Here is a 25,019-nt window from a genome sequence, read left to right as displayed (position 1 = left end):
GTTTGTATTTGGGGGCCATAATTTTAAGCCTAACGTACATCCTCCTTGGATCATGAACATCGAAGATATCAGAGTATTTGACACAGAGACCAACTGTTGGCTGAGCACACCTTTAGCAAAGCTGCTTCCAGAAGGGCGCTCACGTCATTCAGCATTTGCCTATAATGGAGAGCTGTACATACTTGGTGGTAACAACTTTAAATTGACAATTGATATGTGGAGGTTCAATCCAGAGACCTTCTCTTGGAATAAGGTTGAGACCAAGGGGAAATGCCCGCCTCAGACGTGTTCCATGTGCTTTTGCCTGGTGGGAGATCGTATCATCATTTTTGGAGGAAGTTATCTATATAATGCAAACCACTCCAAATCCTCTGATGACCTGTTCATCCTAGACTTAAGTACTAGTCTGAAGACGTTATGCAAGCTGGCAGTTATTCAGTACCGTCTGAAGCAGTCGGAACTCCCACACGACCTCAGGTGGGAACTGGCAACCATGGCTAAAACTCAGGAGTAGATGAGGCACGCCCCTGTTTTTCACGGTAGTTTTCCTCTTAAGTTTGCCAGACCCATGAAATGGGTAGGCCTACATAAGCAAATGTCGGTCTGTCTGTCTGTCCGAGTTTTCTATATAAAGGGTATATATGATGATGACATGATGATGACATGCCTACAAAAGGCATGATGTCATAAATGATGATGACAGACAGGGGGTCTGGCACAACCAGGTTGACCTGGTCTAGTTTTCCTCCTACACTACTCCTTAAAGGGGATGACCACCCATTTTCAGTAATCAAATATATCATTTATATATGTTAATGTTGATGAGTGAACATTAGCTCAAGTGCCCCCCTCCTGTTGAGACGGGAACGGAGATTTGACGATTTGGGGCTTACGTGACCAGTGACGTAGTCAAGTTGTGAAATGCAGCCCGGCTCCATACGTTTCAGTGGGATATCAGAAACAGCATGACTTCAATTGAAATACAGAGCCTTTTCAGCCATGTCAGTTGTATTATGTACAAGGGCTGTGTCTTGTGAGCTAGAATATGTATCCATATGCCATCCAAAACGAGCAGGATCGACTCCTTCTGCTATTATGACTTTGTTTACACGGACTCAAAGCACGGACTAGGGAAGTAGGGCGGAAATACATGCCCATATTTGGCAGAACGAGCGACATCGGCGCTGCGGCGCATCGGCGTTCTCGGAGCTCAGATGGAGGAAACGAGACGGACAGAGAGAGAAACAAGCACAGACAAAGTGAGAGAGAAACACACTTTCTCCAAAAAAATCTTTTGAGGAGCATGGTGAGGAGCTGGATCCGTCTCCTAGATTGTTTTGATTTTCGCATTTGACTTCCCTCTTCTGAGCGCCGTCCGTCGCTCGCTGAAAGACGTCATCATGTTCCGCCAAATATGGGCATGTATTTCCGCCCTACTTCCCTAGTCCGTGCTTTGAGTCCGTGTAAACAAAGTAATAATAGCAGAAGGAGTCGATCCTGCTCGTTTTGGATGGCATATGGATACATATTCTAGCTCACAAGACACAGCCCTTGTACATAATACAACTGACATGGCTGAAAAGGCTCTGTATTTCAATTGAAGTCGCGCTGTTTCTGATATCCCACTGAAACGTATGGAGCCGGGCTGCATTTCACAACTTGACTACGTCACTGGTCACGTAAGCCCCAAATCGTCAAAACTCCATTCCCGTCTCAACAGGAGGGGGGGCACTTGAGCTAATGTTCACTCATCAACATTAACATATATAAATGATATATTTGATTACTGAAAATGGGTGGTCATCCCCTTTAACGTTTGACCATGCTGAACATGGCTTTTTTTGTTTTTTCAACGCCTCACTTTGTGCCACATTGTAAGCTTGTAGATCAGCTATTTCCGCTGTTTTTTATTTTTTTTTATTCATGGCATTTGTTTGTTTGTTTGTTTGTTTGTTTGTTCTCAAATTGATCAAATTCTTCAAGAATGTTTGTTTCTAAAAAATCAAACCTCGTTCGAAGTGAGGCGGTGAACTTTTATTCTATGTGTTCTAGAGCTATGAAATCTGTGTTCTAGATCTATACATTCTGTGCTCTAGATCTATACATTCTACTTTCTATGTGCTTCAGTTCTATATTTTTATGAATTCTGAATGAATGAAGGATTTTATCTGGAGGGCCAAATTGTCATGTGAAGCTTGACCAATCCTCAATCTTGGACGCACGATACACACAAAGCCACTCCTTGGAAGCGGCTTTCACCGCTTCAAGAATACGTTGATTTTTTTAAGGAGGGGGGAAATCTTTTGAAATACATTTGTGGTCTGTGACCCACAAATGGGTCCCAGCCCACTGCTTGGGAAACAGTGCTCTAGAGGGTTTTGAGAAAAAAGTGATATGTCTGGTGACTGCCTGCCCATGTTCAACACATCGTTAGGGCTGTCACGATATGACATTTTACATGACGATTAATTGTCAATCAAATAATTGGCGATTAACAATTTAATTGTGTTTTTGTCGTTGATAATTACATTTCTGTTTGGCTTTTAGGCTTTGAAGTTGTACATGGTAGATATGACACATAACCTAAATATACAGAGAAATTACTGACATATTTGAGAACTTTATACTTAAAAAAGAACATTGATAGTGGAAATAGCCGATCTACAAGCTTGTAGATCTGCTATTTCCACTATTTTTGACTACTTTTTAAAAATATGAACGTTTTTCAACATGGAAACGATTATGACGATTATGAAAAATAATCACGATTATGTCAAATAATCACGATTAGACGATTATGTAATAATTGTGACAGCCCTATTGGGGGGAAAACCCGTGCAGGAGTGGCTCACTGAGATGGGAAAGGTGGTAGCATATGAGCATCTATCCTACGGGATGCAAAACAGATCAGAGGCATTTCAGTTGAAATGGGGGAAATTTGACATTTGATATCGCACACACCATACCTGTAACTTTTCACTAGGTGTGTGTGTGTGTGTGTGTGTGTGTGTGTGTGTGTGTGTGTGTGTGTGTGTGTGTGTGTGTGTGTGTGTGTGTGGTGCATGAGCATGAGCATGTTATGTGTGTCTATGGTGGGAAACCTTTTAAATAGGATGGAATTTCACACCTGCAGTTTTGAAAAGCAATCGATTAATTACAACCTTTGAAAACAATATGCCTGACTCAATGACTCAATTTCACTCTCTGTCCACAGACACGCCCACACACACAATATAAATGTTTGACCCACTCTCACACACAACCCACTGGGCTGTAATTAACCGCTTAAACCCCTCTATATACTCAGTAAACTAATACTTAGTTCAGGGTTTCTCAAAGTGGATGCCGTGGGAACCTAGGGTGCCGTGACGCAAGTCCAGTGGGGCTGCAGGATACTTGAATAATATTTGGAATTTATCAATTTAACCCCTTAGATTGGGGTCTTCAATGTTTTCAGGCCAGGGACCACCAAACTGATGGGGAGATGGAGCAGGGACCCCCTACCGCGTAGGGTGGGGGTCGGGCTACAACATAATATTGTATATTTATGTATAAAATTGCGTTTCATGTGTATGAACATACCATGTTATTGTGCATTCAATACTATGCTATTAAAATAATAGATTAATATATTCATGCTTTTTAGGGGTCGACCGATATGGGATTTTCATGTTCGATTTCGATATCGATAAGTCGTGATCAAAGAGGCCGATAACCGATATTATGAACCGATATGCATTTTAAGTAAAAAAAGAAAAAAAGAAAAAAATGTATCCCCCAATTTGAAATAGTGGTTAATTCATTCCCATCCTAAATGTCTAGAGGCTCGCATCTAGTTGCCACTTACTAGAATAGCGTTAAAAACGTATTCCGCAGCAGGAAATCGGTGAAAATCAGTAACCAAGATGCAAAAGATAAATAAATAATAAAAATAATATATCCATTTTTTTCAACTTTTTTTCCCGATATTGATATTTTTGCGATATTAATAAATGTTATGAATATCGACTTCGATTATCGCCCGTTTCGATAATCGGTCGATCCCTAATGCTTTTATTTTAAACATGCATGTACAATTGGCCATACCAATGCTATTTATATACATACATTATTAACTGAAAACCAATGTCAATACTATCAATCTATCACTAACAAACTGTCAATTGCTCAATAATCATGTATACGAGCTATTCAAAAGAGACAAAATCATACATTTATTTATTTTTTCTTCTTTTTTACGTTAAATAAAAAAACATAATCTTTAGAACATTTTTTTTCCCCGGGACCCCCTGCAGTATCCCGGTGGACGCCCTAGGGGTCGCCGACCCCCTGTTGAAGACCCCTGCCTTAGACCATCCATAGTTACTTAATAAAATGAAATTAAACTGTACTTGGTCTTTTTCGATCTACACCAAAGTTTCTTCACCAAAAATAGCAGATCTACATACAAGCCCACAGCGTGTCACGTTGTGACATGTTGTGAGCTTGTAGATCTGCTATTATCGGCCCCCTGAATAGGGATGCTGGGGTTCAAGTGGTTAAAAATCAAGTATAAAGTTTATTTTCAATCTGCCAAATGGAATCTCTCAAGTTTTTCTCGTGACAAACTGTATCTTGGGGGGAAATATTTACATATTTATTATATGCCATAAATGTAAGGTACTGTAAAGTAACGTGATTCAGGGGGGTGCCATGGATTAAAAAGTTATTTACAGGGGTGCCCTGAGCCAAAGAAGTTTGAGAACCACTGACCTGCCTCTGTACTTGGTTTGCTCTTTTTTCCACCTCTACGCCAAATCTCATTTGCAGAAAGAGATGCTAACCCAGCAAGCACGGTCAGGACCTGGACCAATGGACCGTTGAAATTTCAACGTTGATTTCAACGTTGAAATCAGGTGATATTCTAGGCCAGATCTGACTAGTCATGACTCATGGTTTGACTTGATCTGGCCCCAATCGAGACGTCACTGATCGGTCCAGGTCCTGGCCATGCTTGCTGTGAAAGACGGAGTGGTGAAAGACGGAGCAATTTTAAATACTGGAATTGGAAAACAATTGTGTGCGTGTATGTTTTCATTTTGAAAACGTGTTTGTGCAGCTAAATCCACCCAGACTTACAAAACAATATACAATCTAGCAATATGTGCTTCATGAGCTGAAACATTTCCTGCATGTGCATAGAGGTTAATAATGTCTGTAGGTTAATAATGTTAAATATTGCATTATGCTATTTAGATTTTTTTTTTCTTTTTTTTTTTTGAGCGGTGGTAGACCGCTCCATAGCATGGCCGTGTGTGTATCCGTGTATCCGTGTATCCGTGTATGTATGTGTGTATGTAGCCTAATACCACTGGTGGCCAGAGAGGGTGCTGCTGAGTCTAGCCTGAGCATCAACTGCAATAGGCCTACACACACTCTCTCTCACGCACTCACGCACGCACGCACGCACGCACGCACGCACGCACGCACGCACGCACGCACGCACGCACGCACGCACGCACGCACGCATGCACGCACGCACGCACACCCCTGGGTGAGCAACACACACACACACACACACACACACACACACACACACACACACACACACACACACCCTCTCTCTCTCTCTCAAACACACACACACACACACACACACACACACACACACACACAGTAGTGCTGTTGCGTAGCCTCCACAACCACCGCTCAGTTCACACGGGTGTGATTTTTACTATTCGACTACCTTGGATTAAAATGGAATGGCTCACTCCGACTTTCAACATTAAAATGTGGAGCTCATCATTAGACAAGGGTCTGGAAAGTGATTTCAAGCAATCAATAACAACTCTCTCACAAACATCACACACACACACACACACACACACACACACACACACACACACACACACACACACACACACACACACACACACACACACACAGAAAGAGAGAGTATGCACTCACATAGCCCATTATGTTTGTGCAAACAATTTTACTCACACATGCACACACAAGCACACGCACAAAGTCAATTAAAATGAACACTTTACCGGGGGAATTCCATTTCAATTAACATTAGCTACTTGTCGGGCCCCTGTGCGAATATGGAGGCTAAAACAAGTACACAGATATGTATTTATGAAAGGCGTAAATCACACTTTGGCACGATGCCACCACCACTATGTATCGCTGTTCTGTGTAGAACAATGATACGTAGTCATGGCAACAATCAACAAATAACAACAACAACAACAAAACCGTGTGACCATGGACACATGGCCTTCTTGTGCATGTGTATTTTACACAATGCATTTCAAGCACCTTTAATTATTATTATTATGTAACAGCCCTTGGGGGACTTCTGAAGATGGCCATTTAACACAGAAAGCCGCTCAATTTATGATTTATTGTACGACTGTCCAATCAATATTTGTTGAGCGGCTCCAGTCTGACTTTGACTCTTTGGCTGCATTCCAACCCACTATAAAGCTTGATTTATACTTAGTCACGTTCCGAAAATAGTCGATCTATAAGCTCACAACATGTCGTGCTGTGACTCGTTGTGAGCTTGTAAATCGTCAATTTTCTGGGTGTGACACTATAAATCACGGTTAACATGCCCTTATAGCCTCCGTCACTTTACCCTCGGAGATACATCATGAACAGCCACCTGGTGAGGAGAATTGGGGAGACGCGTGTGATGTGTTGTGAGCCTGTACATCGGCTATTTTAGGCATGCCCTTCGCCTCGGGCACTGGCCTACTTGGGGAGGGACCAAGCAGGATGCAAGTTGGGGACGCTTGCCCCAACCAGCTTGCCCCAACACCCCTATGTACTACCTGTTGTCAGAGTTAGGGTTGCAACGGTATGAGATTTTTAACACCGAAAATATAGTCTGTGTCAACACCGCGGTTATCGGTAACACCGTTTCAACCACCATTGCGTGTCTTGTCGTCTTGTGAGCACTCAGTAGCGGCCGAGCCAATGCTACCTCAAGCTACAACAACAACAACCATCCGACCATATTACAAATTCAGCTTTGTAAAAAAGCAACAACACTGTTAGTGTTACAACAGCCCCGCGTTTTCTTGTTTGGCTAATCGTTGTTTTTCTGCCTACTGCGCGCTGTGACATTATAAAGACACAACTAGTCTCCTGGAACGGACGAGACATCATGCAGTCTGTTGGGCTGTGCCTCGCCCCGTAGATGATCCGTTGATTCTGGATCTGTTCTCGACACTCCCACACAAGGAACAGCTCCCGGCCTCCCACGATTGAGAACCGAATCCCATCGTTCATTTAAAAGAGCCGTTCAAAAGAGCGGAATCGTTGGCGAACGTCACATCTCTACTGCGCCCCTCGGGGCAGAGCAGAGCTGCGGATGTGTTTTCTTTTTATTTAACGGTGTTATCGGTGTGCATGTAAAGTACTACCCTAGTCAGAGTACTCGCTGAACCCATTGTTGAGAACCCGTTGTCGGGTACCCAGCACAGCACCAGAGTACTAATAATGTTAGGTATTAAAGTCAATGGCTGATTAAACAGGCAGCGGCCTACTCGGGAACAATGCGGGAATGCACCCCAACCATTTATGCAATACCCGTTACTTGTCAGAGTACCTGTTGTGCCCCTTGCCATTGCCAGTACCCATGGCGGTAGCCACTACCATACGACTGATCAACTGAATATTGAGATAAGGGATTCCCTGATGTCGTCAGAAACAGCTGCTGTCGTGATTCATGTTGTGGTTTAGCAGATTTGTTCCCTCTGCCCTCAGAGTGTTGTTCTTGGAAACTACCCTTAAGATATCGAAATGGAACACCACAACTTCCGGTTTCAAAAGGAATTCCCCTGAGGTTGGCCTCAAAGATTAGGCAAAGTCAATTTATATTCATTCTGCTGCTTTATGTATACTAGTCCTTACCCGTTCAAAGATATGAGCTCCGAAATGATGTGCAGTGTGTGGGTTATGGGGTGTGCACTGTGCACACAGTATATGAGGGATGGAAAGTAACTTTCTGGTGCTTGCATGATAATATGTAGGAGCATCAATGTAAGAAATACCCGTTTCGTTTAAAGGCTACAGAGATACTGTGTACCGATCTACATGACAACATCTGAAAGAGGGCCCCCCCCCCCCCCCCCCGCCCGCGCGAATTACGAAGCCGTGGTGAATGCAATCGTTATATTTATGCCCAGGCCGTAAGGCCTGGGCAAGCGCACGATAAACGCATGAATGGGATGAAGATCGCTTGCTTTACAGTCTGTTCGCCCAACTGGGACGTCGGACAACTGGGACTAGCCCAAGTTGGAGCAGCCCAGCTGCTGGGAGAAGGCTTGATGAGACCAGGGGGCGGGGTTCAACCTCCAACCAATAGGACAGAACTGGCCCTGCTGGAATGCCACAGGGCGGGGTCACACCTGTAGTCAAGTCAATACTTAATAAACTTGACCTTTCACTCTGTACTTAGTCTGCTCTTTTTCCCCTCTACACCAGAGCTCTTTGCCAAAAATAGAAGCTCACAGCTGCGAGGTTGTGCGCTTGTAGATCTGCTATTTTCATCTAAAGTTCTCCGAATATGGACGCTAGGGTTCAAGTGGTTAATATAAAGAAATCACACAAAGATTTGGAGGACCCCCTGTAGAAACTCTGAGGACCCCCTAGGGGTCCCAGACCCCCTGTTGAAGGCCCCTGCTGTATATCCTTTTCCAAGTATGTTTTTCCTCTGGCTGCAGCATATCAAACATATAATTTTCCAAATGTCTGTCTGTCTGTCTGTCTGTCTGTCTGTCTGTCTGTCTGTCTGTCTGTCTGAGTGTCTGTCTGTCTGAGTGAGTGTCTGTCACAGCGTTTCTCCTCAGTGGCTGGAGCAATTGATCTGAAATCGCATCACCATTAGCATATGAACACACCTAACATAACTGTGAAGCCCGTTTGTCACTTTCACAAATCATATGCTGTATATTAGCATTTTTATGGTGTATCTATATCTATTCTGCATCTAGCTTGAGGCATATCTATTCTGCATCTAGCATGAGGCAACATGTTTAACCAGCTCTGTGTGTGTGTGTGTGTGTGTGTGTGTGTGTGTGTGTGTGTGTGTGTGTGTGTGTGTGTGTGTGTGTGTGTGTGTGTGTGTGTGTGTGTGTGGGTGGGTGGGTGGGCGGGCGGGGGGGGGGGGGGGGTCTGTTGTCTGGCCCTGTTACAGATTTTGTCCAAAAATCATGCAGATCGGTACACAGTATCTCTGTAGCCATTAAACGAAACGGGTATTTCTTACATTGATGCTCCTACATATTATCATGCAAGCACCAGTTAAAGTTACTTTCCATCCCTCATATACTGTGTGCACAGTGCACATCCCATAACCCACACACTGCACATCATTTCAGAGCTCATATCTTTGAACGGGTAAGGACTAGTAGTTATATATACCTACCTCAGTAACCCAGGGATGATGCAAATCCCTGTAAATCCCTGTAAAATGAACAGTAGCAATGTACTAAAATGTACAAATACGGTTATTTTTGTATTTTTCGATACTTGCGTGAATCAATAACCTTCTTGAATGTTGAATATAAGTGGAATGAATTGCAGCCAGTTTGAGTTCTCTGGTTTCTTAAGACAGTGGTTGAAGCCTTATCTCAATCGTTCAGTTCAGCTGAATCTAAACCATCAGGCAGACCATTTCAACAATTTTCAACATAATCTCCCTGTATTCACTCCTCTTCTTATATCTCTTAGCTTCAGCCCATTTCAATCAGGTCTGCACTGTCAGAATAACCTCAGTCCTGGAGGAATGCAGGTATCAGTTCTCATCTATTTTCACACCTGCAAATTGTACCATTGCTCTCTCTCTCTCTGTGTGTGTGTGTGTGTGTGTGTGTGTGTGTGTGTGTGTGTGTGTGTGTGTGTGTGTGTGTGCGTGCGTGCGTGCGTGCGTGCGTGCGTGCGTGCGTGTGTGTGTGCGTGTGTGTTTATGGTGTACACACATAGATGTGTACACCATGTGCCACTTTGCTTTGGGTTGAGTTTATTTCTGTCAAGCGCCAACGCAGAGTCCCCAAACAATATCACTACTGAGCCAAGAGACCTAGTACATTGTCATGGCCGGCTATATCTTTATCTTCTAAACAGAATTATTGCACACACACACACACACACACACACACACACACACACACACACACACACACACACACACACACACACACACACACACACATTAACCACTCTACATTCAGTCTACAGAACAGGGAATCATGGCCTCTATCATGTGAAAGAGGCAACAAACTAAAACAAAAAACAAAGAACCGGACCACTTTGCTATATCTTTGCTATTGGTTAAATGCTGTATGCATGGCCCAGACCATGGCTTAGGCTCTAAAGTAGCCTGACAGTTTTGAGTCCCGTTGCTGACAATCTTTAGTCATCTCGCTATCCCTGTTTCCTGTTCATCTTCACTTTCCACTATAAATAAAGACAGAAAAGCCCAAAGAATATATTTAAAAAAGATATTATACATTAGTCTTTTTGTCTTACAAGTAACCCCTCTAAATAACTTACGACAGATTGACAATAAGATCATATTTGACATTTAACTACTTGAACCCTAGCATTCCTATTCTGGGGGTAACATTCACCAAAAAATAGCTCAGAACGTGTCACATTGTGACACATTGTGATGCTTATAGATCGTCTATTTTTGGTGAGGAGGTTTGGTGTATGGAGGGTTTCTGTGGTTAAACTGAAGTGATATTGAACAATTCCAAATATTAAAGTATTCTGCAGCACCACTGGACTTGCGTCACGTCACCCACTTTGAGAACCACTTATGGACCATATCGGTCCATTTGCTTAAGTTTGTACACCGTCATAGTAAAATTAAAGTAACACAGAGGATTTTCCTGCGCACTCTCCCAGCCCTACTGAATAGGCTTTACTACTTAAGAGTACAACAACTCTGTCAGGAAGTGTTTTTAATCTGGGAGGCGATTGTCTGTGTCTCACTTTATTCCATGGTGTATGAGATTAGTGACACGCGGTTGGTCAAAGACTGGAGCTTCAGATTAGCCTCATAGTAATCCTCTGGAATTCACTGCTAATACAGACATCACATAGACACACACCCACACCCACACACACACACACACACACACACACACACACACACACAAATGCATACACACAGGCATGTACACAAGCATGCGCACAAGCATATGCACGTGCACGCTCACACACAACCCCACAGAAACACATATGTAGTACATAGACATAGTACATAGACTACATACACACACAGCCAAATAATGTACGAGACCGTGAGGTCTGCTTGTCACTTGCTGCAAAGTGCACTTATTATTAAAACCTCATTTTGCATGTGTGAACATATTGGACACCAGGGGGGAAGATTTACTATTATGTCTGCTATGAAATTGATAAACCACTGATGCAATTAGCTGCATGTGCACTAGTAATTGTGATTAGTAAATTAGCATAGACATGTCCTGGAGAGCATTATTATTTAGTTTTCGGGTACAAGCAGGATTTGAATTAGGGTTAGGATTCTTTGTAACATTACTTAATATAAATATCTATCCCAAATGGAAATACATGTATGGTTCAGTCTGACCAAAAGCAGGCGTATATAAATATCCCCACCGGCAATAACTAAATAAATGACCTGATGGGGATATCGAAAGCAGAGACGGAGGCATGGATCCCTCCCTCAACCAGCAAATCAAACCTTGGGTACGAGCCAAGGAAAAGAGGCTGGTCACAACATGCTTTTACTTTAAACCATGTGCCATCTGCATGACCAAAGTGCCTGTAATCACAGAAACGCTGATGCATTCTAGCTTGTCACGACAGCTGACATATTGCAACTAGTAAGTAAATCCCCCGTGCCATTTTGCCACATCGCATTAAAAGAAAAGTCCACTAAAGCTTGCAAATTAGAAAAACTGCCTGGTCGACTACAGTATGTTGCTACAGTTAATGTCATCTGCATGCAGAGTTAACAACTGAGTGCCGGGAGACTAGAAATAATAAGTGAAACCTGATGGAAAAAAAAGTGTTCCCTCATGCCACACTTATTACCACCGCATCGTCCATGTTACCCACAACATGTTAACACCTCCAGATCTCCAGGAAGGCTCTCATTCACAGGGTTAGGGTAAGGCGTGGCTAATCATCTTCCTAAGATGGGATGGAGGAGGGAGGTTTTCATTCCATCAAATCACATGTGACCTCACTAATCAGTATCCCCCCACTCACTCTCTCTCTCTCTCTCTCTCTCTCTTTCTCTCTCTCTCTCTCTCTCTCTCTATTAGCTAAATCACCTGGTGTTGAGTTTGGTCAGAATGGACGCTCTCTTCAGAAAACTCTGCTCTGGACCACTGCTTATTTCCATGCAGCCTCGCCTTGTGCAGTAGTTAAAATAACTATCTATAATAGAGGTCAGTGCCCCCGGTTTGCTGCTTTTGCTGTGCTGTTCTTTACTGTCAGCTCACAGTATATTGCTTTAGTGCTTTTCTATTTTCAAGAGAAACTCCATAGTGAACTTTTGGCCTCATGGCTGCTTTAGCTATTATTTTTCCCTCGCCTGAAGTCGGTTACTGAGGGAGCATACATAACAGCTCAGATGTAATATTTGGTGTTGTTGGCCACATGAAGGACTTAAACGTAGATTACTTCACCCTTGAAGGACAAACAAGTATAACTGAACAGAAGCATTGACTATGATTGTCAGGTTTCATTACTCGTTTATTTTATTATTTTGTCAAAGTTGATATGCCAGTTCTCCTGGATGAACTAGGGTAGACAACCACATGCATCATCCGATGCACGTTATGTACATTGGAGTTGCCAGCCGCTTATTTTTATTACTCACGCCATGGAGACTTGAGTTCAATAATAGGAATGCGACAAATCCAAAATATATATTATTGAACTCAAGTCTCCATGGTGTGAGTAATCATTAGAAGAAAAGTCATTTTGGGGGTGAACTACTCCTTTAAGCTTTCAGCATTCATAATGGAAAGTAGAATGATGGTGTGGAGACCCAGGCAGAGCTTGGAAAGCTGGAAGCTGGGTAATTGCATGAGAAATGAGTACAATGAATTCATAAAAGCGCTTTTAACAAACAGATCATCGCATATAGGGAACAAAGGAACAAAGGAAATGTCAGCGTCAGCGTGGAACATTAAGCTGCATTCCCGTTAGACACCGTCTTCATATGAATCTATACATACTCAACTAGAGCTGAATCTACCCAGAATGCACTCGTTCTCTGATACAAGAAAGAGGCACGGGACAGGTGGCAGGCTGGATGTCTGCGTGTGTGTGGATGTGCATGTATCTATCCCTGCGTGGGAGACATAAGAAGAGAGCGAGAGATGGTGTAAGAATTTTGAACAGGCAAGATCCCATTCTGCCTTGAGCTGCGAATCCTTCAATCTCTCCCTCAAAAAGCCTCCTCCCTCTTTCTGTTTTAACTTTCTCCAACACCTGGACGAACAAAAGACAGCTTTGATCACAAGAAATCCCTTGGCTGAACATCGATGAATCTATAGTGGAGCGATATGTGCATGCGTGTGTGTGTGTGTGTGCGTGCGTGCATGCACACGCCATACACATCAGTCACATGAGCCTACGATGCTTTTGCAGAGGATCCGGCGGGCGCCTTGTGCATTCACTGCATCACACTGTGGAACAGGGTAGCTCCGGTGTTGTAACTTTTAAAACACACACTGAAAAAAGAAAAAGTCATAGCAAAGAGACGGAACATCTATTTTGCTTGGGTGTAATCAGCGGTTCAGCAAACAGACACACAAGGCTGCTTGTTATCTGAAGCTTTCCCACGCTGCCGTGGTACAAAGCTCCACACCAGGATGGGAGGATGAGAGGAGGGAGGGATGGAAAGGAAGGAAGGAATGATAGAGGGATGGAGGGTCAGTCTTCTGCAGCTTAGGCTCACTGCAGGGATAAACACACCCCTCCGCGGGGGTTTTGTACTTAGACTAGCAAGATCACAGTTCAAAAGGCGAATGGACTAACGAGCAGGCGAGGTTGGACAGAAAGCGCCCGCGTGCACGCGCAGCAGTGCACGGTCACACAAAAAGAACAGGCAGCGGACTGACAAACAACAACAACAACAGTGCCGTTTATCTGCACACTTCAGTGCTGAGTAGAGATGGTGCATTACTGTGGGTGTGCATTTGCACACCCACATAACTCGCAGAACATCTCTGCCTCTCTCTCTCACTGTTTCTCTTCTCCTGCCTTGCCTTTCGCTCAGTCTTTCAAAAAGAGGCACCATTTGCATAACAGCATGTTTTTTTTTTTCTTCCTCCGGCTCCAGGGCGAGCACGCGAGACTCTAGTTAATGTGTTAACAACTCGGGCTGTTGGTAAACAACAACAACAAGCGGCAGCCCCCGTCACGATGCGTGGTGTTCACATTCACATGTACGATGCGGGTCTGGCTGGTCCATATAGACGACATTCAGCGATCACTGAATCTCTCTCTGCATGCCTGCCAGCTGGCATAGGTTTGCAGAGGAGCCCTCGTAACAGCTGCCATTTACGGAGCGCGAGGATGCACACGTCACACACACACACACACACACACACACACACACACACACACACACACACACACACACACACACACACACACACACACACACACACACACACACACACACGCACACACACGCACACACACACACGCACGTCTTCGGCGAGACAGCCTTCATCCAGGAGGAAGCTGACCTACCGCTGTGTGGATTCTATACAATAATAGGTTTCACACCAAGTGATGACTGCTCGCATCAAGTAGCCTAGCATTATCCTCTTCAGGGTTAGGCAGAGAGGGAGAGAGAGAGGCAGAGCAACAGAGTGTGTATTATGACACAAAATAAGCATTCTGTTTTCCTATTATTATCATATTTAGTGCTCTGTGTTTGCCACTCCAACTTGTGGCACAAGAGGCTGTATTCAGCACAAAGAAAGCACTCATGCGCTTAAGAAAACACACACATGCGCGGGTGCACGCGCACACACACACACACACACACACACACACACACTGACTCGATAACTCAACATGCAAATAGGTAGCTGCATAGAACATGAGCCCAGGGTGACCCCTGGTTGAACCCTGATGCCCTGATGCAATGCAAAAATGATGACCTGCTATGGACAGGGATAGAATTTAGAGGAGGAAGGCTCTGGGAAATTAATGAATGTTTCACTCTCTGAGCCATTAGATACCAACCCACTACAAATCAGCTCATTAGTAAAGCCGGGATGGCCTGTCTGTTTATTTAGGACTGCCCAGCCAATGTCAACTCTCTCTCTCTCTCTCTCTCTCTCTCTCTCTCTCTCTCTCGTAACACACACACACACACACACACACACACACACACACACACACACACACACACACACACACACACACACACACACACACACACACACAGCTAAATACACAGTAGCATCTTGAGCAGTATTTAACTTTGAGAGTGTACATATTGGTTACACTTGAGTTAAATTAACACTGCAAACGTTTACTGTACATACGGTACACTACAGTGACTCCGAATTGTGGGTTCGGGTTAAGGGTTAGGGTTAGTCCTCATATAATAATAATAACCAGTAAGGCTCCCTAATCGGGAGATAAGCGACCGTAGGTCACTTATCTCCACAAATAGGGCAAAAATGTGTTTTGCCAAAATCTTCCTGATCCATGTTGATGACATGAGTGTAGACATACTGTGTAGTGATTTTCGTGATTTTAGGGCAAAATCTGTAGGAGCAGTGTCCAAAAATTTGTTTTTAAAATTCGGCCTGGAGGTGGCGCTATATGGGAGAGATTCATGTTGATGGGATGAGTGTAGACATACTGTGTACCGATTTGCGTGATTTTAGGGCAAAGATTGTAGGAGCAGTGTCCAAAAATGTGTTTTGCAAGAATCGGCCTCATGGTGGCGCTAGAAGAGGGCCATGTGAGAAATGAGGGGTGGGGTCTCCGTGCCGGCAAGGCGGACGAATAGGTACCGGCCCCGGCTGTCCCGGTCGCTCCTAGCCGGAGTTACGGCATTTTATGTGAGCTGCAGTGTAGGGGGTCCTCCACTGGGGGCGCCACCACTTTTGCATCCGTTCTGGAGCACCAGGAGTGGGTGGTCCCCGGGAATTCCCATTTTTTACATCTGGGGGTCCCCCAGGGACCTGGGGGTCCCTGGAGCTCCGGGGGTCCTTGGAGGTTGTAGTTTGGCAGGTAAGGAACGTGTGTGCAAAATTTGGCATGGATCGGGGCAACGGTTGCGGAGATATGAGCAGGGCAAGAGTGTGACGTGTGAGGTGTGACAGACAGACTGACGGACTGACTGACGGACTGACGGACTGACTTACACTTTGTGCAGGGTTTGATAGTAAATGCGACCTACGGTCGCAATAATACTCTTTTAAGTGGTTTACCACTATTTTCGTACGGTCGCAATAATACTCTTTTAAGTGGTTTACCACTATTTTCGGAGTTTTGGTGTAGAGGGGAAAAAGAGCAGACTAAGTACTGTGTGAAAGGTCAGGCTTGCGGAAGGGCGTTCCACATGTTGGTGGTATAGCTGGAGAACGAATTAGAGCCTTTTATAGTGTTAACTCTAGGTTGAACATGATTCGTGGAGCTGCCTATGGTGTTGTGATCGTGGACATCCTTGACCTTTAGGAAGTAGTTTGTCAGGTACATGGGTATGTTTGGGGTGTAGTGTATCTTGTACACCAGGCCCATTGCAAGATGCTGTACTCTGTCTTTGAGCCACCCCACCCCACACTTTCGTGGTGATAATCGCTAAGGTGGGCCCAAGGAGGAAGACCAAGCACGACCCTAATCAGTTTGTTCTGGGCTGTTTGGATCCTCCAGGCACATCCAGCTTTGCCGGATTCCAATTAACACAATCGGCCGTGTTGGAGGGAGAGATGCCCGGCGGGGAGGGCCATCTCTGCACTAGTCCTCCAGCTTGGTCAGGGCACCTGTTCAGCAGGGTGCCAACACCCTAGTGTGTTCCTCCGCATATGTAATGCATGTGAGGTACTCCCAGTGAAAAACTCGCTTGTCAAGTGAAAAAGAAGCAGCTTGCATTTTCATGTATGCATATTGGAGGAGAAATGTGGTTGTCAATGTCTACTCAACAGCCTCCCACGTGACCAACTGTAGGGGTTGGCAGTGACAGGCACTATATGAGAGGGGGGAAAACTGGGAATTGGCTGCGATGACTACATTGGGAGAAAAAGGAAAAATGAAGGGGGAAAGAAATGCACGATTTGTATTTGACACTATTGCTGTTTAGTTCAATAGGCACTACAGTAATTTCCTTGATGTACACTACAGATGATGTCCAATATCAATTTATATATATAAGATTTACCCTTTGGCTGCTCCTCATTGGCTAAGGGCCCTGCCTTTGTACTGTCTGTCCTTTTTTTTTGAGGAGAATAAACTTGACCTATAAAGTTTTGGTATAACATACTGGTCTCGCCTTTCAGCAAGCCCACAATTACATTTTTTCAACAATAATGGATCTAATACAACGTTGATGTATGTAATTATGCCATGTATGATGCACACACACACACCAATCACTTCTAAAAAAGAAAGAAAAAAAAAACAAAACATTTTTATCCCACAATTTTGTAACCCATTTTTCACCCAGTGCCAGTTGCATAAGCTGTAATCCTGGGCACTGCTCTCCCTCTGCCAACCTGGGAAGAGCCCCAAACTGAGCTCATGAGCTTCAGTGCATGAGGAGGGAGCATGCCACTTCTTATCGCCTGACAGGGGGAAGCTTCCCCGGTTGGACGTAGTGTGCAGAAGGAACACGTTTGTTATTCCAACCAGTTTGTTTCCCCTCCATCAAGCGCCAAGGCTGGCCAGGGGGAGGCAGTATAGAGACCAGGATTACTGCATGTTTTTGTGAGGCTACCTACCCTAGGGGACAAAGGGAGAACCTGCAAACTCAACACAGAAAGGCCCTTTCGCCAACCCCACCTAGGGTGTGTGGGGGTGCTGATGACTTGGAGGAGAGAACACGCCTCCAGCGCCCACAGCTTCCCCCGGCGGAAATCAAACACAGGACCTTCCAACTGTGAGGGGACAGCGCTACCGACTAAGCCACCGTGCCTTTTAAGCATAAAGAGCAAAATGTCCTCCAGTGACAGCTGACAGTCTTTGTTTTCTTTGTAATTTGTAATTCTACCTATTGGTCAATTGTGTGAAATGAATGCTTTACAAACTTGGTTCCGCGCAACACTTCAGGGTCTTATCTTTTCAAATGCGCAAATTTGGTGTTTGAGAACCACTTCAGTAGACTACAGTACAGTATGTATCCAGATGATTGGAGTTGGACAGGGAGTTAACTTTGAAGAAGGACACACCCTCGAGTTAAATGGTAAACGGTGAAGGCTATAGCTATTAGCTAATGGAACTATAAAAAACCAAACCATGTGCATTGTGCACAAATAGATGGAGGACAGGTGTGTGTGTCACATTTGAACAAGGAGATGAATAAGCCTAGTGTTATATATTTTTAAGCACATGGGAATAGCTGTTAACTCTCTCTCTCACACACACACACACACACACACACACACACACACACACACACACACACACACACAGCTCCGTTCTAGAGTCAAGACATTTCTTCTCCAGCCCCTCCCAAGGCAGTGAGCACCAATAAGCATCCAATTTTATCAATATCACCAAACAGCTAAATGAAAATGTATTCAACTAAGCTAAGCAGATAAACGGATTGCCACTTCCTAAACCCGAACATACAGTTGGGTGTGAAAAGGAGCTGTAATCCATTTCACAGAGCGTCGCTGGTGCGTAAACGTAGAAAGTAAATGGGCTATGGACCACGGTAGTTTCATCTGAAAAGGAAATCAATATATAAACGATCGGCTGCTCTTAGGCTACCATAGGAAAATTGTGGGACTTCATTGGTTCATAATGGATAAAGGACCCTGTCGTACAAAGAAAAAAACAATCCACAACAGGCTGGTGCACTTGTCCTTTCATGAGATCGACTACTGGGGAGTTTAATATCTATCGAGGTTCTCATCCCGAGGCTAGCGGAACACACACGCACGCACGCACAAGCACACGCACGCGCGCGCGCGCACACACACACACACACACACACACACACACACACACACACACACACACACACACACACACGACTTGGGTTAACAATGCGCATCAGCCCGTAGGCGTTTGTGTCACTGTATCGCCGCCACACCTGAAAAACCACAAGACCCCCCCCCCCCCACACACACACACACACACACACACACACACACACACACACACACCTCGCCGACCAGCATCGGATAAGTCCGGGCTTTGAAGACTGCCCTCATCTCAGTGACTCATCCAAGTGCTGCAAAACAATAGGAAGGACCGTGGGGTTGAGGTGTGTCCCTCCTTCCATCGCCTCTGGTGCACACACTCCACCACACAGCAAAACACACACTCCACACACAGTGAACGGACGGACGGACGCATACACACACACACACACACACAGCACACCCCATCCATCAAATCCCGTGTGTGTGCCTCCAATTATAATTATCATATAATTGGAGGCACTAGTAGGCTATATGTACACCTCCCTCAGTCATTCCTGAACATGGACATGTATGTAGACAAAGCCATCCCGGCGCGCGTAATCTATCTCTCGCTTCTACACACGCGCGCATAATAACAACATGCATTGAGTAGGCTACTTTCCCTCTCGATGTATCTATAAACTGACACGCATGCACGTGCGCGTCAGTGGGACAGTGCGTGGCGCGCGCGCGCGCACGCACGCACGCACGCACACACACACACACACACACACACACACACACACACACACATACACGGTCCGATGTCGATGACCGCACAGTACACCTGTGCAGCGTGCATGTGCTTGGGAGAAATGCTCCAGCTTCGTGGTTGTGCCCCCATCCATCCATACATCCAGACATGTGTGGCCACATGTCCTGCCCTCTCTCCCCGGTCTCCACTGCAACCTGCTCGCCTCCACCATGGATGGAATGGAACACACACAGGCAGGCAGAGGCAGCATCACATGCAGAATACGCACGCTGCCTCCACGCACACCTGCACTCACTCACTCGTCCCGGGCTCACCTTTTAGAAGAATCCCACAGATAGTGTAGAGGGTGAAAACCAAATGACGTTTGAGAATCATTCTGTCTTCTGTCGTCTCCCGTTCCTCCTCTCTTCCGTCTTCTCTGTTGTCTTCCTCCGCACTACTTTCTCCTCTTGTTGTTTCTCCGGTAAAGGGTTCGAACCGAGCCGGGAGTCCGAGTCGTCGTCCGTCCGTCGTCAGCTGCTATCCAGGTGGGAATTGGTGGTACTGTTTGTCTGACAGTGTGTCTGTTAAAAAAAACGCGGCTTAAAATGCAAAAGCCAAAACAAAATATTCCCGCTGTTTTCCAAACGGGGGGGTGGGAAAAGCTCCTAAAATTCTTATGTAATCTTCTTTTGCAACGGGGCTCGGATAGGAAAGTGTAAGTGTTGGTATGTGTGTGTATAGAGAGTGACAGAGAGAAGTGCCTGCTCGACAGAGAGATGCTCCGGTACTCCGCTGCTGCTGTGGCGCACAGAAACAGAATGAATCCACACACTGAGCACGAGCAGTCAGTGCAACACGAGCGATTGTTTGAATCCCGCCCACGCCGCTTTGACGGACATGAGCCGAGAGCCTATGACGAGCCCCCCCAGGGCTATTGTTAATTTATGCTCCGCCGCGAGGCGGTGTGCCGCTCGCGCGCTGAAAATAGCAGATCTGCAAGCTCTCACAGGGTGTCACAAATTAATGCGACATGTTGTGAGTTTGTAGATTATTTCGTGTTGGGGGGGGTATTTGCCAAACAGCTTGGGGGGGGCTTATAAAGACAGACAGACAGACAGACAGACAGACAGACAGACAGACAGACAGACAGACAGACAGACAGACAGACAGCGTGGGCACAGAATTCAAAACAGACTACTAATAAATAAGGGCAGGGCAGAAGCAGACTTATTGAAATTACTGTAGGCCTATGCATGCCCTTTGATGTGTACAAGGAAAAACCTGGCATGTGCCCAGTAAAATCCAAATTTTGGTGTAGTGTATTAAACCAAATTAACCCGCCATGCGAGTTACAAATGGATTTATGGATACATTTAGTTGTGTTGAGGAATTAACAATTATTTTAATGGGATAATTGCTTTTAACTGAGTGAAACTGTTAAAATATCACCCATTTTCAAAGTATTTTCATATAGGCCTACTTATAGCTAAATGCTCATTATAAGATGGCACCATTTGTTTCTGTCTACTTGTCTTGGTCTGTCTCTGAGAGGAGGACTGTGGACAGTTCAGAAACCTGCCTACCAGTGACATCATCATCAGTAGGCAGGTTTGGTCATTTAAACAAGACTAGAGGTTCGGGCCCATATCTAGAGTTTGGACCGCTATGCTGTGTTCTACCTGTGACGCGGGTATAATATGGAGTAGCCTATGCTGTGAAGATTTTTTTTTTTGAAAAAGCATCTTCCCTCGTGAACCTTTCAAAGTAGCTTATCTGATAGGCATTATGTACTGGCGTCTGCCTGGCTCCTTGCCACACGAATAGCCGCGGATCATAGATTATAGTATGGCCTCAAAAAAAGTATAGAACACACCACTGGACCGCTATATATGTGGCCCTCACACCTACGTCTCACTGCAGATCCAACCAGCGTCAGGGGATTTGTCAGAGTACCTGTTGTACCTGTCTGTGTCCCTTTTGTACCCATATATGGATATATATGTAGCCTATCAGTCAGTCCTCAATCATCCCTCTTATGCCCATATGTGGAGATTCCTGATGTCATCAGTAGACCTATACGCTTGGCCATATATTGGAATGCCCATATACAGTATGGGCATATTGGTTGGATCGGCAGTTCTGGACAACTGGATCCGAACTATATTCGACGGTGAGCACCTTTAAGAACCAAATATATGAAAATGGGTGAAGTGCTCCTTTAATAACAGCTGACACAAGCGTGAATGAAGCACATGCTTTGACACCAACCAGGTTTTCTGTAGCCTACCAAGCACACTGTCATCAGATCATTGTCTGTGACTCTTTGCTTGTGGCAAAAAAGCTTAAAACCAACACAAATATTCATTGGTGGTAGGCTGTTGCAGCCTAGAAAGTAAATGTGCCGTTAAACTAATTGCCTAGTAAAATCAGTTGAGTGTGTAAATTCGTATGGTAGAAGACTATTCAATAACCTTAATATTTCCATAGGCTATAATTAAGTCTGACATAAAACCATTTAATGGTGTTTGTGCATTAACCAGGTGGGAGCTATAAAGCTGAAGCAGTTGGAGTTTGAGATAAAAGTGCAATTTAAATTAAATGACTTACTAGAAAAGTTTACAAAAGTACAAGCAATTAATTCAACTATACTAAACTTTATACGCCTACTCTGATATTGTTTACATGAACTACTTGGTTGTTGAGCCAGGTGAACAAAATTATATAAGGTAAACCTCAATAACCTTGTAAAATTGTCTGCCTTGTTAATTATATTAGGCTACAGCATTTCAGAAATTAAGAAATTGAGGTTAGGGGGTGGGAAGGCAAGCAGCCTGTAGGCCATTTACAAGAAAGAGCAGCTTCAAACAAACTATCAGTCTGAGATGATTTAAAAAATGTATATTAATACCCTGTATAGAGATATTGGATAGACTTCAAAACGACATTGATGAACAGCTATAGGCAAAACAGCAAGGTATATTGGTCAAACTGTACAGCTTGCGATTCAAAGCTATGAAACTAATTACTTACTTCTGCTCCAACAGCTGAGGCAATACCCTTTTTTATTGTGAAATACATACAAGCCATTGGACACAATTACACAATAAACCTAAATGATTAAATTACAGTATATGAACAGTATATGAACATTTGGATTTATAGTATATTAATTGCTTGTGAAAACATACATTATACAAGTCAAGATAAATCTTAATGCCTAGGATATGTGTATGAGCATATAGGCTTATTCACAAATCTTAACCCCTAGTGAAATTATACTACCTTGATTTGACTTCATGCATCATTCATGATGGCTGCCTGTTTAATTTGTAGGGGCATACAGTATTAATATGATGTATATTAAAGCAACAATCCATAGGCTTTATGTCCCTCTCCCAAAATAACAACAATGCCTGAACTACAATAAAAAGGGTGGGTGCACTGTCTGCTTCAAATAGCTTTATTGACATTTATTTAGTGACATTGTCAAAAAGTTAGGGTTAGTTGCCAATGGAAGAGTAGGTGACCACCTCCAACCAATGCAGATGTGCTGGTTATAGGAGTAGTCATGTCTTTCTATCCACCTGTTTCCGCGGGAGTTTACTGGAGATTATTTGGACCTGTTTGGACCACACTTCCGGTTTAACAGCAGACATACAAGCTCACGTCGCGTCGCAGATGCATCCTGTTGTGAGCTTGTAAATCACACTCGGCTGCGGCGCCGGAAGCTCGGTACAGCGTCTGCGCAATGCACTATGGGGCGTTGGAAACTCGTGGATAGGAACACTTACTTATAACGCAGGCACATAAAACACCAAACCAACCCACATAAAATTGTAACTGGGAGAGTGGGAGATGAGGTGCTCACAGCAGCTATACGCTTCTGTCAGTATAATACACATGCACATAAACCCCATCACACAATAAACCCAATAAACACATTCCCTTACACATAATAACTAAATAATGAGTGCAATAAAACATAACAGACACGGAACCCTGAGGCATGCTGGGAAGTCTGCAGCCACTGCCTATGTCATATATGGGAAACTGGCGGCCCGGGGGCCACATGTGGCCCCCACCTCCACTTAATGCGGCCCGCAGGTTAATACCAGAATACTGAATATATTACTGGTTTCAGCTGTTACAATTCCAAACATGACCTGCTTTGATTCCGTCATTCTATATTAGTAGCTTAGTATAGTAGTATTAAAATGTTTTTTTTTTTATGTCCAATGTATTTGTATTTAGGTTCATATAACTAAATGCGTTTGAAATTAAATCAAAATGTTACATTTCAGGATTCCAATTAAGAAATAACAAAAAAAAAGATTCAGGATTCCAATTTAAAAGAAGCAAAAATAGCCGATCTACAAGCTCAAAACGCATCGCAGCGCGATGCGTTTTGAGCTTGTAGATCTGCTATTTTTGCTTCTATTGTATGAGATACTAGAATGACAAAGTAGGACGTAGCAATATGCAATGTGGCCTCTGGAGTGAAGGTGGAAATATAGTGGCCCTCGCCATCATCAAAGTTGCCCACCCCTGGCCTATATCAATGCTCAATGTACAATGTCAGATTGATTGGCTGACCCATTGAGGGGAAAGAAAATTATGCATACAGACAGATTGACAGAGAGTGTTTTCTCAGTTTTATGGTAGGCTGTCAATGCACTTGTCCACAGTAGAGTACTGTTAGTCTCAATAGGTTAACTACTTGTCTGTACTTGTGTTGGGAACTTGTGAAACATCTTCAGATGCAAGTAACCAAGTCAGTTCAAATCTAGCCAAGTTCAGTCCAAATATCTGGATGTGAACTTGATCCGCCCATTTTATCAAGGATGCATCAGAGGTTACTTGTGTTAACTTTGGACAGCCAAATATCCCAGAATCTATTTTACACCATCCAGTAGCAATGGCAAAGCAGGACATTTTTTTAAATAAAACATTTCTTGATGTGAGAATGTGGTCGGTTTAACAAAATAGAATCTACTTGAAAATGTGCTCAGATGTTTTCAGAGATGCGAGGTCCCCCCTGTTTTGACTACACACAAGTCATTAGAGCGCAGAGCGAGCTACAGTGGACGATCACATGACCTCAAGCACAAGTCTGTCTCAAATGAGAACTATGCACTCTCTGGTCTCATGAACTTGAGAGAACTTTC

The 25,019-nt window shown here is 44.1% G+C and overlaps 1 protein-coding gene across 1 annotated transcript in view; it reads right to left on the bottom strand.

Moving 5' to 3' along the window:
* Nucleotides 1-20,247, bottom strand: part of cadm2a (cell adhesion molecule 2a) — a gene marked incomplete at both ends in the record, with an annotated part of 501,190 nt that extends 480,943 nt beyond the window's left edge. The window contains one exon of the mRNA XM_080748396.1: nucleotides 20,187-20,247. Within this exon, the coding sequence (XP_080604522.1) occupies nucleotides 20,187-20,247 (61 nt within the window). The remainder of the gene's footprint in view (nucleotides 1-20,186) is intronic.
* Nucleotides 20,248-25,019: the final 4,772 nt, after the last annotated feature.

Source organism: Nannobrachium achirus (genome assembly GCF_963921795.1).
Source record: "Nannobrachium achirus genome assembly, chromosome: 19".
Classification (NCBI taxonomy): Eukaryota; Metazoa; Chordata; class Actinopteri; order Myctophiformes; family Myctophidae; genus Nannobrachium; species Nannobrachium achirus.
Note: the sequence above shows the minus strand (reverse complement) of the source record. Positions and strands in the feature narration are given on the sequence as shown.